This window comes from Muscardinus avellanarius (assembly GCF_963383645.1).
Source record: "Muscardinus avellanarius genome assembly, chromosome: 4".
In the NCBI taxonomy this organism is placed as follows: Eukaryota; Metazoa; Chordata; class Mammalia; order Rodentia; family Gliridae; genus Muscardinus; species Muscardinus avellanarius.
Window position 1 is genome coordinate 87,352,571 of NC_137789.1, and position 19,864 is coordinate 87,372,434.

Sequence of the window (19,864 nt, forward strand, 5' to 3'; positions counted from 1 at the left end):
TGAGGGATGAGACAGGAGGATCTGGGTTTGTGGCCAGCCTTGGCTACTTAGTGAAGTCCTTTGCAACTCAGTAAGACCCTGTTTCAAAATGAAGGGGAAAAAAAAGGGCTGGGGATGTAGCTCAGAGATAGAATGCCCCTGGGTTTCATCATCAGTACCACAAGAAAAAAAAAAAAAAAAAAAAAAGCCAGGTGTGGTGGTGCATGTATGTAATCCCAGCATTCAGGATGCTGAGACAGGAGGATTGTGGTTTGCGGACAGCCTCAGCTATTTAGTGAGGCCCTCTGCAACTCAGTGAGACCCTGTTTCTTTTTTTTTTTTTTTTTTTTTTTTAATTTTTTTTTTATAAATTTATTTTTTTTATTTTATTGGTGCACTGTATTCATACATCATAGTGGGATACAAACTTTTGTAGACATACATGCACACATCGCCCAGTCAGCCCCCACCCGATCCCCACCCCATTCCCTCCCCATCCCTCCTTCCCATGCTTGGCTTAGTGGTTGACATCTAGTATTATAGCAATTTATCCAAAATTAAAAATGATAATCTCACATAACAGTTTCATTTGTCTGATGCCAAGCTTTTGATGATTTAAAGATAACATTTCAATATTTCTTTTTGCTTTCTTTCTTACCAGAGCATATTTTTTTCTGTTTTTTTGGTGAAACTATCATATATTTATATATTCATTTTTCAGAAAAAAAATCTATCCTAATATGGAATATGAATTCTAGATACCCAAAACGATCTTGAAAAAGAACAAAGCTAGCAGATATATATTTTCTGATTTCAAACCATATAAAGCTACAATAACTGAAACAGTGTAGTACTGTTCTAAAGGCAGATATATAAACCATTGGAGTTAAATACAAGCCTAGAGCTAAATTCTTCCCTATATTGTCAAGTTATTTTTGACAAGGTTTCCACGAACATTTGGTGGTGGAAATAATAATCTTTTAACTAAATATTGTTGAAAAATAATAATTACATGGAAAAGAATAAAATTGGAGCCTTACATAATCCCATATACAAGTATTAACTCAAAATAGATAAAAGACCTAAATATAAATCTTAAGACTATAAACTTTTAGAAGAAAATCTGGGTCATAAAACCTCACAACATTGAAATTGGCAGTGATTTCTTGGATATGATTTCAATGGCACAGGAAACAGAAGAATATACAAACTCCCTAAAAAATAAAAAAAAATATTGTATATCCAAAGACAATGTAAACAGAGTTAAAAGTTACTAATAGAATTGGATAAAATATTTCCAAATGCTATATCTGAAGGTATATTAATATTCTAACTAGAAATCCTAAAAATTAACAACAATAAAGGCAAACAATACAATTTAGAGATAGGTAAAAGACTAACATAAATAATGAATCTCCACAGATAACCAATCTTAGTTGTCTGTTGGATGGAAAATCTTGTTTCTCTGGTTCTGGTGAGTGTTACCTATTTCTTCTTTGTAGTTAATCTCTTTGAGTATTTTCTCTAGCGCTGGTTTTGAAGACATAAATTCCTTCAGTTTCTGTTTTTCATGGAAGCTTCTTATTTCTCCATCTAATTTGATAGAAAGTTTTGCTGGATAGGAAATTTTTGGCTGGAAGTTGTTTTCTTTCAGAGTTTGGAATATGTTACTCCAAGCCCTTCTGGCTCTCATGACTTGGTTTGGGAAGTCTGGAGTGATTCTAATTGGTTTGCCTCTGAATGTCACTTGGCCCTTTGTTTTTGTTGCCTTTAAGATTCTCTGCTTGGCTTCCACATTGGTCATTTTGACAATTATATGGCGTGGGGATCCTCTTCTCCGATCCTGTCTAAAGGGAGTTCTATAAGTTTCCTGGACCTGTGTATCAACCTCTTGCTTTACGTTTGGAAAATTTTCTCCTATTACCTCCTTGAAGAGATTGTTGATCCCTTTGGTATCACTTTCTTTTCCCTCCTCTATTCCAATTATTCTTAGGTTAGCTCTCTTAAGATGGGCCCATATTTCTTCAATGTCAGATTCCTGCTGTCGGATATTTTTTCCGAGATTAGAAACCATGCGTTCATTTTTGGATTGCTCATCTTCTAAGAGCGAGATTCTGTTCTCCATGTGGTCTAATCGGTTGTTTGTGCTTTGAATTGAGGCCTTTACTTCATTAATTGCATCCTTTATCTCTTTTTGGCTCTCTCTGAGTTCTTTTTGAAGCACCTCTATTATTTCTACAGTTATTTTCCTGATTTGATCTTCTAGAAATCTCTGATTTTCTGTTTTATCAGGTTCTGATGTTGTGGGGTTGTGGGCATTCATTGCTCCAGTATTATTCCTCTTTCCCATGATTTCGGATGTTTGTGCCTTCTCTGGGTTCTTCCCTTGGGTCACTATAACTTCACTTAAGGTGTTCTGGATCTCGAGTCAGTAGTATCTCAGACCTCACTACTCCTTTACTGGGTTTTATCACAGAGTCTCTGACCCAGGGAGTCAATAGAGGCTGCTTTAAACTATGGGGGGTGCCAGGTTGCACGTTCTCCTATGGTGTGGTATCTCTGCCACCACCACTCCCTCACTGGGTACAGTGAGTACCTCAGTGAGGTACAGTACTGGGATTTCTCCTCTGTGGCCCACAATTTGACTCACTGTTCTTGAGTACGCAGATGTAGCTGTGCTGGATTCGGCGAATTCACTGCTGCTGCCGCCGCCGGTGGCAATATGGCGCCGCGGCCACACCCTCGGCCATGAGGCTGGCGTATTTTTTCTTCTCTGGTTTTTATTTCCACTCTGAATCCCTGCAGCGTGTGCTGAGCTCAGCCACTGGGAGCTTTAAATCCTCTCTGCGCCGAAAGATCCCGCCTGGCTGTTCCGCAGAGGCTCACCTCGGCTTGCTGTAGCCGTCCGATGAGTTCGCCGCTGCCGCCGGCAGTATGGCGCTGCTGCCGCGTCCTCGGGCGCGTGTGTCTCCTCTGTGGCCCTGAGCTCTGTTCTCAGTCAGCTTTCTCTCTGGAGCCTGGTGGTTTTTTTGTTTTTCTGGTGATGGTGTTTTCTGGCTATGAAAGGCGCTTGTTTTGTGGTAATGGAAATTGGTTGTTAGCAGGGCTCTTAAGCCCCGCTTTTCTCGGTCGCCATCTTCCCGGCCCCTGTTTCAAAATAAAGAATAAAAAATAGGGCTGGGGGTGTAGCTCGGGGGTAGAATGCCCCTGGGTTCCATCCCCAGTCCCCCCCCCCACACACACACACAAAACAGAAAAACCCACAAAGCAGTCTCACTGTGAAGGTTTTCATCCTGTCCTCGGTCATAGTGCTTTAATCCCTCCCGCCCCCTAATACACCCACAGGTTCCTCCAGCTGCAGCCTGGATTGGCTCTGAGTGGCCCTCAGAGCACGTTCTCCAGCTTCTCTCTCCCACTCGGAATTCCTGTCCACCACTTACTGCCTGTTTTCTTTCTCCCTCTATCTTCAGTTTCTCTCTGAATGCTTCTTTGGATCTCAGACTCTAGGTGCATAGGGAAGGGGAGCCCTTGGGCAGGTCGATCCCTGGTTCTAACAGCCCAGTGGGAGAATCCCAAAGGCCTTTCTCCCTTTCTGAGCCTCTGGGCAAGGAGGGCGGGATCTTGGTTCCAGGGTCTCAGTACCCCTGTGCCATTTGAGCTGCTTGCACGCATCATCTCTATTAATAACCACCCTCCCTCCCCCACTGCCAGTGCTGCCCCCACGCCTGCCCAGCTCGGGTTCTCCGGTCACAGCAGCTCAGAACTTCAAAGTAGCTGGAGCCCAGAGAGAGCTGATCACCAACTGAGAGCCGGTAAGTCTGCAGCTCTATGACTCAAGGGGCTGGAGTCCACTCTTGACTTGTGTGTCTGCAATTGTGATTCTGGACCCTGAGCAGGGAGGCCGCTTACTGCATGTGCTTGGATCCCAGTAGCCCATTTCAGGCAAGCCACAGTGTTGGAAGGAGGAGGGCCCAGAAGGTTGGAGAAGACACCTAAAGAATGAGAAGAAGGCCTGAGACCCTACTAAGTTAGTAGAGTTACAGACATGCTTGTGAGACAGGACTGGGCTGCAGACAGCATGTGTTAGTGTGACCGCTTCTGTTAGGGAGGGGCTGGAGTCTTTTCCCAGCTTGTTCTGTCCATGGCTAGATTCTACTACAATGTCCTGTCCTCCCTCAGCTCCCCACTGAACTGACATGTGCCAGGATTCAAGTGTCCCTTAGTTCCTCTCTCTACTTTAGTTCTGGAGTCTTGGGGAATGAGTGACCAAAAGAGCAAGAAACAGCCATAATAACACAGGCCACCAAGCATGGTGTCGCACGCTTGTAATTCCAGCATTTGGGAGGCTGAGACAGACAGATTGCGGTTCCAGACAGCCTCAGCTACTTAGTGAGGCCCTTTGCAACTCAGTGAGACTCTGTTTCAAAATAAAAGAATAAAAAATAGGACTGGGAATGTAGCTCAGAGGTAGAATGCCCCTGGGTTCCATCCCCAGTACCACACGCGCGTGCACACACACACACACACACACACGTACACACACACACTAATAATAATGACACAGACCTATAATGCCAGTATTTGGAAGGCTGAAATGGGAGGATTGCTGGTTTGGGGTCAGCTTCAGTCATTTAAGAAGACCTTCAGCAATTTAGCAGACCCTGTTTTATTTATTTATTTATTATTTATTTATTTTTTTTGTGGTACTGGGAATGAACCCAGGGGCTTCCTATCTCCAGGCTACACCCCCAAGACCTATTTTACATTTTATTTTGAAACAGGGTCACTAAACTGTGAGAGCCTCACTAAGTAGCTGAGGCTGGCTTTGAACCTGTGTGATCCTCCTGTCTCAGCCTCCCAAGTACTAGGATTACAAGCATGAGTCACACCCGGCTTTCAGACCCTGTTTTAAAAAAATAAATAAAAAGGGCTGAAGGTGTGGCTCAGAGGCAGAATATCCCTGGGTTCAGTCTGCAGTGCAAAAAAAAAAAAAAAAAAAAAAAAAAAAAGGAGGAAGGAGGAAGGAGCACAGCTGTGGCCTCCCAGGCCTTATTCCAGCTGGCGCAATGGAGGAGCAACAACCTCTCCTTCCTATGGAGACTGCTTTTAGCTGAACATGAATATCCTCCAGACTGGCAGAACATAGCTCTAGTCCCCTGGGCCTTGGGGGGAAGACTAAGGAGAAACCAGAACTTGAAATGAACCCTAGACTGATATCTCAGTACAAATGCAATCTTCAAATTATGACACACCCTCGAGGCCTGGGTTCATTGCCCTGTTGTTTTTTGTTGTTGTTTTTGTTTTTTTGTACTAGGGATTGAACCTACGGGCATTCTAACTCTGAACTACACTTCCAACCCTTTTTATTTTTATTATTTGGAAACAGGGTCTCACTAGTTTACCAACAGCCTCACTAAGTAGCCGAGGCTGTCTTTGAATCTGTGATCCTCCTGTCTCAGCCTCCCATGTGCTGGGATTACAAGCATGTGCCACCATGCCCGACTGAGAGCCTGTTTTAAGACATAAAATAAAAAGGGGGTTGGGGATGTAGCTCAGAGGTAGAATGCCTCTGAGTGCAACCCTCAGAACCAAAAAAACATAAACAAGAACAAAGAAATACTACCCTACTGCAGACACTCATTCTTTCCTGTCTCTGTCCACCTTCCAACTCCTCATTCCCCACCCCATCCAGGCTGATTCCACCTCCAGGATGCCACTCTCTGGGACCCCAGCCCCCAACAAGAAGAGGAAATCCAGCAAGCTGATCATGGAACTCACAGGAGGTAGGGCATGTTTGCACTGTTTAATGTAGAACTTCTTATTTAAAGCATCCCTGACCCAAGAGCCCAAGAAAGAACATAAGGTTGCATATGTTTTAGGGAAAGCAAACAAGAGGAACTCGAATGGTAGGAAGGTGGGGGTGGAATGAGAGGAGAGGTAAAAAAAAGGTAAGGAGAAAGAGGCAGAAAGGATTCAGCTTTCTACCCTTTTACCTTGTAATTGGAGGTAACACCCTGCCATATTACCCAGCTCAGTTCTAGGACTACAGGCCCCACGGTCAGTGAGGTATGTTTGAGGAAGAGACTCTCACAGATTAAGGTTCCAGTATATTGTTAATTTCTGTATTTCCTCAGCACTAGGGAACTTGTATAAGCACCTACATAGAAAACAACACAGGCATGTTTCCTGGGGTAGTGCATGCATATAGAAGCTCTTTGGAGCCAGAGTTCGCTGAGGAAAAGAAAAGGAAAAGACGTTAAGACAGGAGTCTGTATTTAGAGGTGGCCAGCTCCACAGAGGATTAGCCTATCAACTTTCCTCTATGCCACAGTTTTTCCAGTGGTCTCTATCTATGATGTTTTTTTATACCTCTTGCCCTCCACTCCAAGCCCATGCCCCTTTGATCTTGTTTACCTCTCTAGTATCCCTACTGTCTCCACCCTGCACCCCAGTTCTCATGCATTCTCTCCAAGGAAATGAAAATCTCTCATAAACTAGATAAACCTTGGTCACACATCACAGCATATACTCCCCTAAATAATTTCTACTTGACAGAAACACACACTTAGTCATAAATGGGGTCTTCATTCGGAGCCCGGAAAACCCTCCTTTCCTATCTCCTTTCCTCTTCCCTCGCTCTCCCTCTCCACTGCCCTGAAAGGTGGACAGGAGAGCTCAGGCCTGAATCTGGGCAAGAAGATCAGCGTCCCGAGGGACGTGATGCTGGAGGAGCTGTCTCTGCTCACCAACCGGGGCTCCAAGATGTTCAAACTGCGGCAGATGCGAGTGGAGAAGTTTATTTATGAGAACAACCCTGATGTTTTCTCTGACAGCTCAATGGTGAGTCTGGAATGGAACCACTTTCACAAAGCTTAATGCCTTTTCTCACAGTCTCTTGATAGGCACCTGAGCCACAAAGTACCATCAACCTCCTCTCCCTGAAAAAGCAAATATTCGTCGGATATGGTGGCACATGCTCTTAGTCCCAGTGCTTGGGAGGCTGAGACAGGAGGAGCTCAGGTTCCTGGCCAGCCTCAGCTACTTAGTGAGGCCCTCTGTAACTCAGTGAGACCTTGTTTCAAAATAAAGAATAAAAAAATAGGGCTAGTGGTGTAGCTTGGAGGTAGAATGCCCCTGGGTTCCATCCTCAGTACCACGAAAGAAAGAAAGAAAGAAAGAAAGAAAGAAAGAAAGAAAGAAAGAAAGAAAGAAAGACTAAAAAACAGGGCTTGGAGGTAGAATGTCCCTGGGTTCAATCCCCCAAACCACAATACATACATACACATACATACATACATACATACATACATACAAAAGAAAATGTAGCAGGGTGTGATGGCAACACTTGTAATTCCAGTACTTGGGAGACTGAGAGAGGAGGATCTCAAGTTTGTGGCCAACCTCCACAGCTTAGTGAGGCCCTTCACAACTTAGTGAGACCCTATTTCAAAATAAAGAATAAAAATTAGGGCTGGGGGTGTAGCTCAGAGATAGAATGCCCCTGGGTCCATCCCCAGTACCACAAAACAAAACAAAACAAAAAACAGAAACCTTGGACATCAAACTTAATTGAGTATACTTTTTTTTTTCCCCCAGTACTGGGGATTGAACTCAGGGATATTTTGCCTCTGAGCCACACTCCCAGCCCTATTTTTTATTCTTTATTTCGAAACAGGGTCTCACTGAGTTACAAAGGGCCTCACTAAGTAGCTGAGGCTGGCTGCGAACTGGGATCCTCCTGTCTCAGCCTGCCAAATGCTGGGATTACAAGTGTGCGCCACCATGCCTGGCTTTGATGTCCAAGTTTATACAATGAATATTTTTTTACCTGTAAATATGTCCCCTACAACATTTGAGACATAAAAACAAATTAAAAATACAGGATGCTCACTTATATTTGAATTTCAGAGGTACAGTCAGCAACCTAACATAAGTATGTCCCATGCAATATTTAGACCATTTTTATACTAAAAAAAAGTTTGTTTTGTTTTGTTTATTGCCAGAAATGGTAGCACAAATTTGTAATCTCAGAGTACTGAGACAGGAGGATCACAGGTTTGGGGCCAGCCTCAGCTACTTAGTGAGGTCCTCTGCAATTTAGTGAGATCGTTTCAAAATAAGGAACAAAAAAATAGGACTGGGGATGTAGGTCAGAGTTAGAGTGCCCCTGGGTTTCATCCTCAGTACCACAATAAATAAATAAATAAATAAATAAATAAATAAATAAATAATAGGGTTGGGGTATATTTCGGAAGTAGAATGCCCCTGGGTTAAATCCCCGTTCTGAAAAAAATGGGGAGATTGAACCCTTGGGCATTCTATCCCTGACCTACACCCCATCCATATTTATTTTTAATTTAATTTAATTTAATTTTTGTGGTACTGGGAATTGAACCCAGGGGCTTTCTACCTCTGAGCTATACCCCAGCTCTATTTTCTAATTCTTATTTTGGAACAGGATTTTTTTTTTTTTTTTTTTTTTTTCAGTACTGAGGATGGAACCCAGGGGCATTCTACCTTTGAGCTACACACCCAGCCCTACTTTTTATTCTTTTGAAACAGGGTCTCACTGAGTTGCAAAAGGCCTCAAAGTAGCTCAGGCTGTCCATGAACCTGTATACTCCTGTCTCAACCTCCCAAATGCTGGGATTACAAGCATGAGCCACCACTCCCGGCTGAAACAGGATCTTTCTAGGTTGATGAGAGTTTCATTATTGCTGAGGCTGTCCTCGAACCTGTGATCTTCCTGTCTCAGCCTCCCAATTACTGCGATTACAGGTATGTGCCACTACTCCCAGCAATTTTTTTAAATTTAGAAACAGGGCCTTACTAAATTGCTGAGAATGGCTGCAAACCTGTGATCCTCCTGTCTCAGACTCCAAAGTACTGGGATTACAAGTCTGTGCCACCATGTCCAGCCTAAAAAAAGTATTTGTTCTGCATCTGAACTTCAGATTTAAGCAATGTCCTGTACTTTTATCTGCTAAATCTAGCAACCCTAAATAGAGCTAAATGAAGCCAGGTGTAGTGCACCTGTAGTTACTTAGTGAGGCTCTTAGCAACTTAGTGAGACCCTGTTTCCAAATAAAATATAAAAATAGGTCTGGGAATGTAGCCCAGAGGTAGAAAGCCCCTGGGTTCCATCCCCAGTACCAAAAAAAAAAAAAAAAAAAAAAAGACTCAAGAAGAAGATGGCTGTAAAATTTCATTTAGCTTTCTCTCTCTCTCTCTCTCTCTCTCTCTCTCTCTCTCTCTTTGGGTGCAGTACTGGGGATGGAACCCAGGGGCATTCTACCTCCGAGCTACACACCCAGCCCTGTTTTTTATTCTTTATTTTGAATCAGGGTCTCACTGAGTTGCAAAGAGCCTCACTCAGTAGCTGAAACTGTCTGTGAACCTCGATCCTTCTGTCTCAGTCTCCTGAATGCTGGGATTACACGCGTGCGCCACCATGCCCAGCTCATTCCTTTATTTAAAGGGTCGGTCTCAGCCCAGAGTGGTAGCACACGTGTGTAATCCCAGCATTCAGGAGGCTGGGACCGGAGGATCGCGGTTCACAGACAGCCTCAGCTACTTAGTGAGGCTCTTGGCAACTTAGTGAGACCCTGTTTCCAAATAAAATATATTTTTAAAAAAGTAGGTCTGGGAATATAGCTTGGATGTAGAAAGCCCCTGTGTTTCATCCCCAGCACCAGAGGGGGGGGAGGAACCCTACATTTCTGTAGTTGGGCTCCTTCTCCAAAGAAAGAGAAGTAAGGTCTGGAGTCAGGCCAGGCACAGGATGTTATAGCTGAAAAGAAGGGGACCTTTTCCATTTCCTTTCTTCCTCCTCCACCTTCCTTGGGTGGCTGGGGAGAGTAGAAATAGAGGCCTACTTACACGGATGGGGCCAGGGCAAGAGTATCTGTCATTGGCCTTTATGCAGGAACAGAGTAAAAGTGCTGATCCAGTGGTATCTAACTTTAGGAGACCTAAAACCCTCCTCTGCTGGGTCTGGTTACACCAGGTGGAGCATAGGGTATACATGTTTAGATGGCCAGAAGTTGCTCCTCAAGGAGTTGGCAAGGTTATTTTTAGGTTTTAGGACTGAATCCTGTGTTGTCCTTTTAGCCACTCACCCCGCCCCCACTTACTATAGTTCACTGTAAGGAAATCCTGATCCAATAGCCACTAAGAGGAGAGAGACAGGAATTAGGTAAGAGAACAGAGTTTTAGCTGTTGGAGAAACTGAGAAAAGGAATGGACAGAGACCTCTCTAGTTCTTCAAATTAAGACTGGGAGCTGGATGTTGTGGTACAAACCCATAATCCCAGTACTTTGGAAGCTGAGAAAAGAGGATTGCAGGTTTGAGGATAGCCTCAGCAACCTAGGGAGATCTTGTTTCAAAATAATAAACCAGGCATGGCGGCATACACTTGTAATCCTAGTATTTGGGAGGCTGAGACAGGAGATTGCAGATTTAAAGCCAGCCTCTGCAATTTAGCAAGGCTCTTAGTAATCCTTAGTGCCAAAAATACAATATATATATTATATATTAATATATATTAATATGATGTTAAGAAGAGCAGGGCATGGTAGCACATGCCTGTAATCCCAGTATTTGTAAGGCTGAGATAGGAAGATTGCAGGTTCAAGACCAGCCTCAACAATTTAGTGAGACCTTGATCCAACATAAAAATAAAATAAAAATATTTCTACTCTCCCCAGCCACCCAAGGAAGGTGGAGGAGGAAGAAAGGAAATGGAAAAGGTCCCCTTCTTTTCAGCTATAACATCCTGTGCCTGGCCTGACTCCAGACCTTACATGTTGGCCTATGCTTGTAATCCCAATAGTTGGGAGGCTGAGACAGAAGGATTGCAAGTTCATGGCCAGCCTCAGCTACTTTTTTTTTTCCCCTTGCAGTACTGGGGATGGAACCCAGTGGCATTCTACCTTCAAGCTACACCCCTGCCCCTTTTTAAAAATTCTTTATTTTGAAACAGGTCTCACTAAGTTGCAGAGGGCCTAAGTAGCTGAGGCTGGCTTCATACCTGTGCAATCCTCCTGTCTCAGCCTCCCGAATGCTGGGAATACAAGTGTGCGCCACCACCCCCAGCTAGCCTCAGCTACTTCATGAGGTTTTTCACCATTTAGTGAGACCCTGTTTCAAAATAAAGAATAAAAAGCCAGGCATGGTGGAACATGCTTATAATCACAGTACTTGGGAGGCTGAGATGGGAAGATCGTGGTTTGCAACTCAGTGAGACCCTGTTTCAAAAAATATAAAGACTAAAAAATAGAACCAGGTGTGGTGTAGCTCGGAAGTAGAATGCCCCTGGGTTCTGTCCCCAGTACTGCAAAAAAAAAAAAAAAAAAATAGGGCTGGAGGTTTAGCTCAGAGGTAGAATGCCCCTGGGTTCCATCCCCAATACCAATAAATAAAGAATAAAAGAATAACAAAATAGGGCCAGGTTTGGTGTGGTATCACTCTTATAATCCCAGCACTTGGGAGGCGGAGACAAGGAGGAATGCTCAGGTTTGAAGCCAGCCTCAGCTTAGTGAGGCTCTCAGCAACTTAGTGAGACCATTTCCAAATGAAATAGAAAATAGGTCTGGGGGTATAGAGCCCAGAGGTAGAAAGCCCCTAGGTTCCATCCCCAGTACCACACACACACAGTACCACCACACTTAATCCCTAGTAACACAGACACACACACACACACACACACACACACACACACACACACACACAGACTTGGTTTTCCTTGACAACTCCATCCTCTCAAATTTTAATTAAGCAGAAATCTTGGTCTTCTTTGTCTTGTGAAGGATGGGAAGGGGGAGAGGAGAGTGAGCTTCCTCACCCTAAGGCATAATTAGGGGAACTGAGCCAATAGCTATCCACTATTTTTTTATTGGAGAAGGAATCTGGGATCTCAGGGGGTCCAGGGGGTTCTAGTTGGCCATTATCTCTAATTACCGCTTCCTTTGCTATATCACCTCTGTGCATTTTTCATGCCTATTGCTAACCTTTCCCTCACTTTCTCCTTTTTTTTCAGGATCACTTCCAGAAGTTTCTTCCCACAGTGGGGGGACAGCTGGGCACAGCTGGCCAGGGATTCTCCTACAGCAAGGCGGGTGGTGGAGGCCAGGTGGGAAGCGGTGGCTCTGCCGGGCAATATGGCTCTGACCCTCATCATCATCAGGGCTCTGGGTCTGGAGCTGGGGGTTCCGGTGGTCCTGGGGGCCAGGCTGGCAGAGGAGGAGCTGCTGGTGTCGCAGGGGCTGATGAAACAGGATCAGGCAAGTATTCTCATCCAAAATTAATGTGTCTGGTCCCTGGAGCAATGAGACCTCCAGGAATGAAGCCTGGGCTGGACATGGAGACCAGGGCAGTGAGCTGAGAAGGCAAGGACCAGGCAGTGTCTAGGATACAGTGAGCTTGAAGCCTTGTCTTTTAGTCACCTCTCTGGCTTTCTTGATTTAGATCTGACCCCCAGGCTGCCATTTTGGCACAAACCTTACACAATTACCAAGATATTATACTTTTGGTCCCTGGCCCCAGCAACATCCCTAGTATAAGGCTGTGGGACTAACAGTCATTGGCTGCTAACTAATGGCTAGTATTTGATTTACTTCTCTTTTCCATGGCTACCAGGAGACCAGGCAGGTGGAGAAGGAAAACATATCACTGTGTTTAAGACCTATATTTCTCCGTGGGAACGAGCCATGGGGGTTGACCCCCAGCAGAAAGTGGAACTCGGCATTGATCTGCTGGCCTATGGGGCCAAAGCTGAACTCCCCAAATACAAGTCCTTCAACAGGTAGGATGGGAGGAAAGGAACCAGTGCATACTAGTGCGTCACGGTACCCTTAGTTGGCACTGACTGTAGGTCAGATATTACAGAAGAAGGGAGAGGAGAAATGGCAGGAATATAGGGACCCTAATGGAAAGCTTTTGTTCTTTTAATCTAGCTCAACTTCATCATAGCATTAAGATAAAGTTTTTTTGTTGTTGTTGTTGAACCCAGAGGCATTGTACCTCCAAGCTATACCCCCAATCCAATTTTATATCTTATTTGGAAAGAAGGTCTCACTAGGTTGCTGAGAGCCTTGCTAAATTGCCAAGGCTGGCTTTGAACCTGTGATCCTCCTGTCTCAGTCTCTCACATACTGGGATTACAAATGTGCGCCACTACGCTTGGCTAAGAAAGGAAAAATCTGCTGGAAATTGGGATTTGAATTTTTGTTTATAGGCCACTTAGCTGTATGGGAATAGGAAAGTTATCCTATTTCTAAGACTTGGTTCTATTAATTAATTAATTAATTAATTTTTGGCACTGGGGTTTGAACCCAGGGGCATTCTACCTCTGACCTGCACCCAAGCCCTATTTTATTTTTATTTTGAAACAGGGTCTCACTAGGTTGATGAGGGTCTCACTAACTTGCTGAGGCTGTCCTTGAACCTAAGATCCTCCTATCTCAGCCTCCCATGTACTAGATTATAAGCATGTACCACCACACCTGGCTTTATTTATTTATTTATTTGGTGGTACTGAGGATTGAACCCAGGGGCATTCTATCTCTGAGCTATACCCCAGCTCTTTTTTTTTTTTTTTTTGGTGGTACTGGGGGTGGAACCCAGAGGCTTTCTACCTCTAGGCTATACTCCCAGACTTATTTTATATATATTTTTGGAAACAGGGTTTCACTAAATTGATGAGAGCCTCACTAAGTAGCTGAGGCTGGCTTTGAACCTGTGCGATCCTCCTGTCTCGGCCTCCCAAGTACTGGGATTACAAGCATGTACCACCATGCCCAGCCCAGCCCTATTTTTTAATTATTAAGTGTGTGTGTGTGTGTGTGTGTGTGTGTGTGTGTGTGTGTGTGTCAATGTGGATTGAATCCAGAGGATTCTACCTCTGAGCTATACCCTCAGCCCAATTTTATTTATTTTGAATCAGGGTCTCACTAAGTTGTAGAGGGACTCATTATGTAGCTGAGGCTGTCCACAAACCGGCTGTCCTCCTGTCTTGGCTTCCCAAGTACTGGGATTACATGCTCTTTCTTTGGTTCTGATTCATGTGTGTGTGTGGGGGGGGGACTGGGGACTGCCCTATATTATTTTTTTATTTTTACAACAGGGTCTGAATTGCAGGGGACCTCAGTAAGTTGGTGGGGCTGGCCACAAACCTGAGATCCTCCTGTTTCAGCCTTCCAAGTACTAGGATTACAGGTGTGCACCACAAGGCCTAGCTATGTTCTGATTCTTAAATAATATGTCCCCTGCAGGACAGCAATGCCCTATGGTGGATATGAGAAGGCTTCCAAACGCATGACCTTCCAGATGCCCAAGTTTGACCTGGGGCCCCTGCTGAGTGAACCTCTGATGCTCTACAACCAGAACCTCTCCAACAGGCCGTCTTTCAATCGAACCCCTATTCCCTGGTTGAGTTCCGGAGAGCCCGTAGACTACAGTGTGGATGTTGGCATCCCCTTGGATGGAGAAACAGAGGAACTGTGATACGTTTCCTCTTCTAATTTGCATCGTTTCCCCTTTATGGTTCCAATTTGGAGCAGGATACTGACCAGGATGACCCATTGTTAATCTAGTATCCTTGTGGGAATGGAGAGAAAAAGGCAGGAGAGATCTGCCTGTCCATCCTGTGCTCCAAGCCCCCACTTCCAACATCCTTTCTCACCAACTCAGAGCTCCCCTTCCACTTCCTCTATATGGAACCTGCTCTTTAATGGAATCTGCTCTGCCACCAATAAGTCAATAAACTTTGAGGAAACAAACTATTCTTTCTCTGATATTTGAAGACAGATAAAAGCTGAGCCAAACAATGCACAAAGACTAATAAAATCCAGACACCAAACATTCATTACCCAGTTGTAGACCAGCCCTGAGCTCTGGTTGCATATACCCACATCCACAAAAACCACATTCACAGGTATATACAAAAACATACTTATTCAGTAGTACAAGAGACAAATAATCACACATAAACACATGCTGGCCTGCATGGGGGCAAAGTTAAGAAGCTTTTGTGTGTGGTGGTTAGAAACTATCTGTCAGTAACACTGGTGTTAGCATTCTGTGTAGCCAATTAGAAGCTGTGAAAAAAGCCGGGTGTGGTGGCGAACGCTTGTAATCCCAGCATTCAGGAGCCTGAGACCATAGGATCGTGGTTCGCGGACAGCCTCAGCTACTTAGTGAGGCCCTCTGCAACTCAGTGAGACCCCGTTTCAAAATAAAGAATAAAAAATAGGGCTGAGGGTGTAACTCAAAGGTAGAATGCCCTTGGGTTCCATCCCTAGTACTACAAAAAAACAAAACAAACAAACAAACAAAAAGCTGTGAGCCGGGCATGGTGGCACATGCATGCTTGTAATCCTGGTGCTTGGGAGGCGGAGACAGGAGGATCGTGCAGGTTTGAAGTCAGCCTCTCTGGCTTAAGTGACCCTGTTTCCAAATAAAAATATAAAATAGGTCTGGGAGTATTGCCCGGAGGTAGAAGGGTTCCATCCCCAGTACCACAAAAAAATAAAGCAAGCAAGCAAATCAAGAAAGCAAAATGGGGTGCAGAGGAAGAAGTGATGGTTACTTTGATTGTCACAGGATTAGAGCATATAAACTTAGAAATATACGTGTCAAAAGTTCCAGCTGGGCATGGTGGTACATGCTTGTAATCCCTGCATTCAGGAGGTGGAGACCGGAGGATCACGGTTTGCAGAGAGCCTCAGCTACTTAGTGAGACCCTTCGCAACTCAGTGAAACCCTGTTTCAAAAAATAAAGACTATAGCCGGGCGTGGTGGCGCACGCTTGTAATCCCCGCGCTTGGGAGGCTGAGACAGAAGGATTGCACAGGTTCAAAGCCAGCCTCAGCTACTTAGTGAGGCTTTCAGCAACTTAGTGAGACCCTGTTTCCAAATAAAGTATAAAAAAGGTCTGGGAGTATAGCCCGGAGGTAGAAAGTCTCTGGGCTCCACCCCCAGTACCACCAATAAATAAATAAATAAATAAATAAATAAATAAATAATTTAAAAAATAAAAAAATAAAAGACTAAAAAAAAAAATAATAGGGCTGGGAGCCATGCATGGTGGCGCACACTTGTAATCCCTGCACTTGGGAGAATCACACAGGTTTGAAGCCAGCCTCAGCTACTCAGCTACTTAGTGAGGCTTTCAACAATTTAGTGAGGCCCTGTTTCCAAATAAAATATAAAAGAGCTCTGGGAGTGTGGCCCAGGGGTAGAAGGCCTCTGAGTTTCACCCCCAGTACCACAAAAAATAAAAATAAAAATAAATAAAAAATAGGGCTGGGGCTATAGCTTGGAGGTATAATGCCCCTAGGTTCCATCCCCAGGAATGCAAATAAGTAAATAAATAAATACATAAAAATAAATAAAAATAAATAAATAAGCTTGGCATGGTGACGCATGCTCGTAATTCCAGAGCTTGGGAGTCTGAGACAGGAGGATTGCGCAGGTTCGAAGCCAGCCTCAGCTATTTAGTGAGGCTCTCAGCAACTTAGTGAGACCCTGTTTCCAAATAAAGTATAAAAAAAGGTCTGGGAGTATTGCCTGGATGTGAAAAAGTCCCTGAGTTCCACCACCAGTATCATCACCAAAAAAAAAAAAATTAAAAATAAATAATAATAAATAAATAAATAAATAAAAATAAAAAGTTACAGATTCCAGCTGGGTGTGGTGGTGCATGCTTATCACTCAGGTTCAAAGCCACCCTTAGCTACTTAGTGAGACTCTCAGCAACTTAGTGAGACATTGTTTCCAAATAAAATATAAATAGAGGTCTGGTAGTATAGCCCAGAAGTAGAAAGCCCCTTGGTTCCATCCCCAATACCACACACACACACACACACACACACACACACACACACACACACAAGTTACAGATTTCCCCAAAAGATGAAATAGAATAGGGTATCATGTGGAATCCATAAGGGAGTGGGAAAACCCAGTTATGGTTAGAGTTTGCCTAGCTCTGTGTGAACACAGCAAGGAAAGATCTAAGGCTTACAGGGCTACCACAGTGGTGCCTAGAGAGCACTGTGATTTGAAAGAAACCATGAGAGTTCAACAGGATTGAGTGGAAGATACACTTTTTATTTATTCATTTCAACCCTTGGGTCTCATAGAGTCCTAGGTTAATCTTATTTTCCACGAAAATAAAAATGATGCAGACTAATAATAATAATAATAATAATAATAATAATAATACAGTCTGGGAAAATAACTTTTTCATGTTTGTGGTACTGGAAATTGAGTCCAGAAAGCCGTGTGTGGTAGCGCACGCTTGTAATCCCAGCATTTGGGAGGCTGAGACTGGAGGATTGAGGTTCGCGGACAGCCTCAGCTACTTAGTGAGGCCCTTTGCAACTTAGTGAGACCCTGTTTCAGAATAAAGAATAAAAAATAGGACAGGGGGTATAGCTCGGAGGTCAAATGCCTCTGGGTTCCATCTCCAGACCCGAAAAAAAAAAAAAAAAAAAGAAAAAAGAAAAAGAAAAAAAGAAATTGAACCCAGAGTCTCACATATTAGGTGAATGGTCTGCCACTTAGCTACTTCACATCACCAGCGCTGGGGAAATAATTTCTAAAGAGAGCTGCCTAAAAATTCAAACAATTCTGTGAAGATGTGTTTGTGTTACTGGGGAGTAAACCCAAGGACATTCTTTTCTTTTTTTTTTCCCTCGGGTCTGGGGATGTAATCCAGAGGCATTTGACCTCTAAGCTACACCCGCTGCCCAGTTTTTTTATTTATTTTTATTTTATTTATTTATTTATTTATTTGGTACTGGGGTTCCTGGAGGCCCTTCTACCTCGGGGCTACACTCCCAGACCTATTTTTACATTTTTATTTGGAAACAGGGTCTCCTAAGCCAGCGCACACAGCTGGCTTCGAACCTGCGTGATCCTCCTGTCTCTGCCTCCCAAGCGTGGGGATTACAAGCGTGCGCCACCATGCCCGGCTTTATTCTTTATTTTGAAACAGGGTCTCATTGAGTTGTGGAGGGCCTCACTAAGTAGCTGAGGCTGTCTGCGAACCGCGATCCTCCGGTCTCAGCCTCCCAAATGTTGGGATTACAAGCGTGTGCCACCACGCCCAGCTCAACCCAGGGGCATTCTACCTCTGAGCTACACCCCCAGCCCTATTTTTTATTCTTTATTTTGAAACAGGGTCTCACTGAGTAGCTGTCTGTGAACCATGGTCCTCCTGTCTCAGCCTCCCAAATGCTGGGATCACAAGTGTGTGCTACCACACCCGGCTTCTTTTTTATTTAACTTTTTAAAAATTTTAGACTGGGAGTTGGGCACTTTGGCACACGTTTGTAATTCCAGCATTTGAGAGGCTGAGAGCAGAGGATAGCGGTTCGCGGACATCCTCAGCTACTTAGTGAGGCCCTCGCAACTTAGTGAGACCCTGTTTCAAAATAAAGAATAAAAAATAGGGCAGGGGTTGTAGTTTGGAGGTTGAATGTCCCTTGGTTCCATTCCCAGACCCACAAAAAAGAAGAAAAAAAAATTCAGGCGAGGCATAGAACACTGAGACAGAGGATCCTTAGATTTGATGCAAGCTTCAGCAAGTAGTGAGACTCTCATCAACCTAGTGAGCCCCTGTTACTAAATAAAAATGAAATAGGGCTGGTAGTATAGCTCAGATGTAGAATGCTCCTGGGTTCAATACTCAGTGCCACACACAAAATAAATAAATAAAAATAAAAATTTGAGCCAGGCGTGGTGGCCCATGCTTGTAATCTCAATATTTGTGAGGCTACAAGAAGAGGATTGCAAGTTCATGGCCAGCCTCAGGAACTTAGCAAGGCCTCTGCAACTTAGACTCCATTTCAAGATAAAAATAGGGCTAGAGGTATAGCTCAGAAGTAGAATCCCCTTGGGGTTCAATCCTCAGTACCACAGAGAAAAATATTTTTTTATTTTGTAGTACTGGGGATTGAACCCAGGGATAGTCAACCTCTGAGCTACATATCCAGCCCTATTTTTTTTTTATCATTTATTTATTTATTTATTTATTTTATTTTGTGGTGCTCGACATTGAACCCAGGGACATTCTACCTCCTAGCTAAAGCCCCAACCGTATTTTTTTTCTCTCTCTTTTTGAAACAGAGTCTCACTAAGTTGCAGAGGGCCTCAATAAATAACTGAGGCTGGTCAGGAGCCTGGATCTTTCTGTCTCAGGTCCCAAATACTGGACTTACAAGCATGTACCACCATGCCTGTCTGTATCCTTTATTTTACTCTTTTTTTCTTTTTTTCTTTTGTGGTGCTGGGGATAGAACCCAGAGGCTTTCTACCTCTGGGCTACACTCCCAGGCCTATTTTCTATTTTATTTGGAAACAGGGTCTCACTGAGTAGCTGAGGCTGGTTTCTAACCTGTGCGATCCTCCTGTCTCAGCCTCCCAAGTGCTGGGATTACAAGCATGCGCCACCATGCCTGGCTATAACCTTTATTTTAAAACAGGGTCTCACTAAGTTGCAGAGGGCTTCCTTCACTAAGTAGCTGAGGCTGGCCGTGAACCTGGGATTCTCCTGTCTCAGCCTCCCAAGTGCTGGGATTATAAGCATGTTCCACTCAACCAGATAGAAAGATTTTTTTTTTTTTGAACAGAGTTTCACTAAGTTGCTGAGGGCTTTTCTAAATTGCTGAACTGGCCTTTAACTGTGATTCTACTATCTAAGCTTCCCAAGTACTGGGGTTTTCAGGTGTGCCCTACCATACCTGGCAAACTGAACACTATTCTGAGTAGTGTGAAGAAATCTTCATCCCATTTTGTGTCACCAGGGATGTAAATTCCATTATCCAGCATATCTGCATTGTAAATGCTACTATAATCATTAGCCACATAGTAGTCATCTTA

General features: G+C 43.9%; 1 protein-coding gene across 1 annotated transcript; it reads left to right on the forward strand.

The window, feature by feature from the left end:
* Positions 1-5,689: 5,689 nt before the first annotated feature.
* MYOZ1 (myozenin 1) lies at positions 5,690-14,482 on the forward strand (the record flags this gene model as incomplete). The annotated part of the gene is made up of 5 exons (XM_080694576.1): positions 5,690-5,762; positions 6,641-6,819; positions 12,018-12,261; positions 12,617-12,782; positions 14,251-14,482. The coding sequence occupies 5 exons, from the start codon at positions 5,690-5,692 to the stop codon at positions 14,480-14,482; spliced, it is 894 nt and encodes a 297-aa protein (XP_080550702.1).
* Between the last annotated feature and the right edge of the window lie 5,382 nt (positions 14,483-19,864).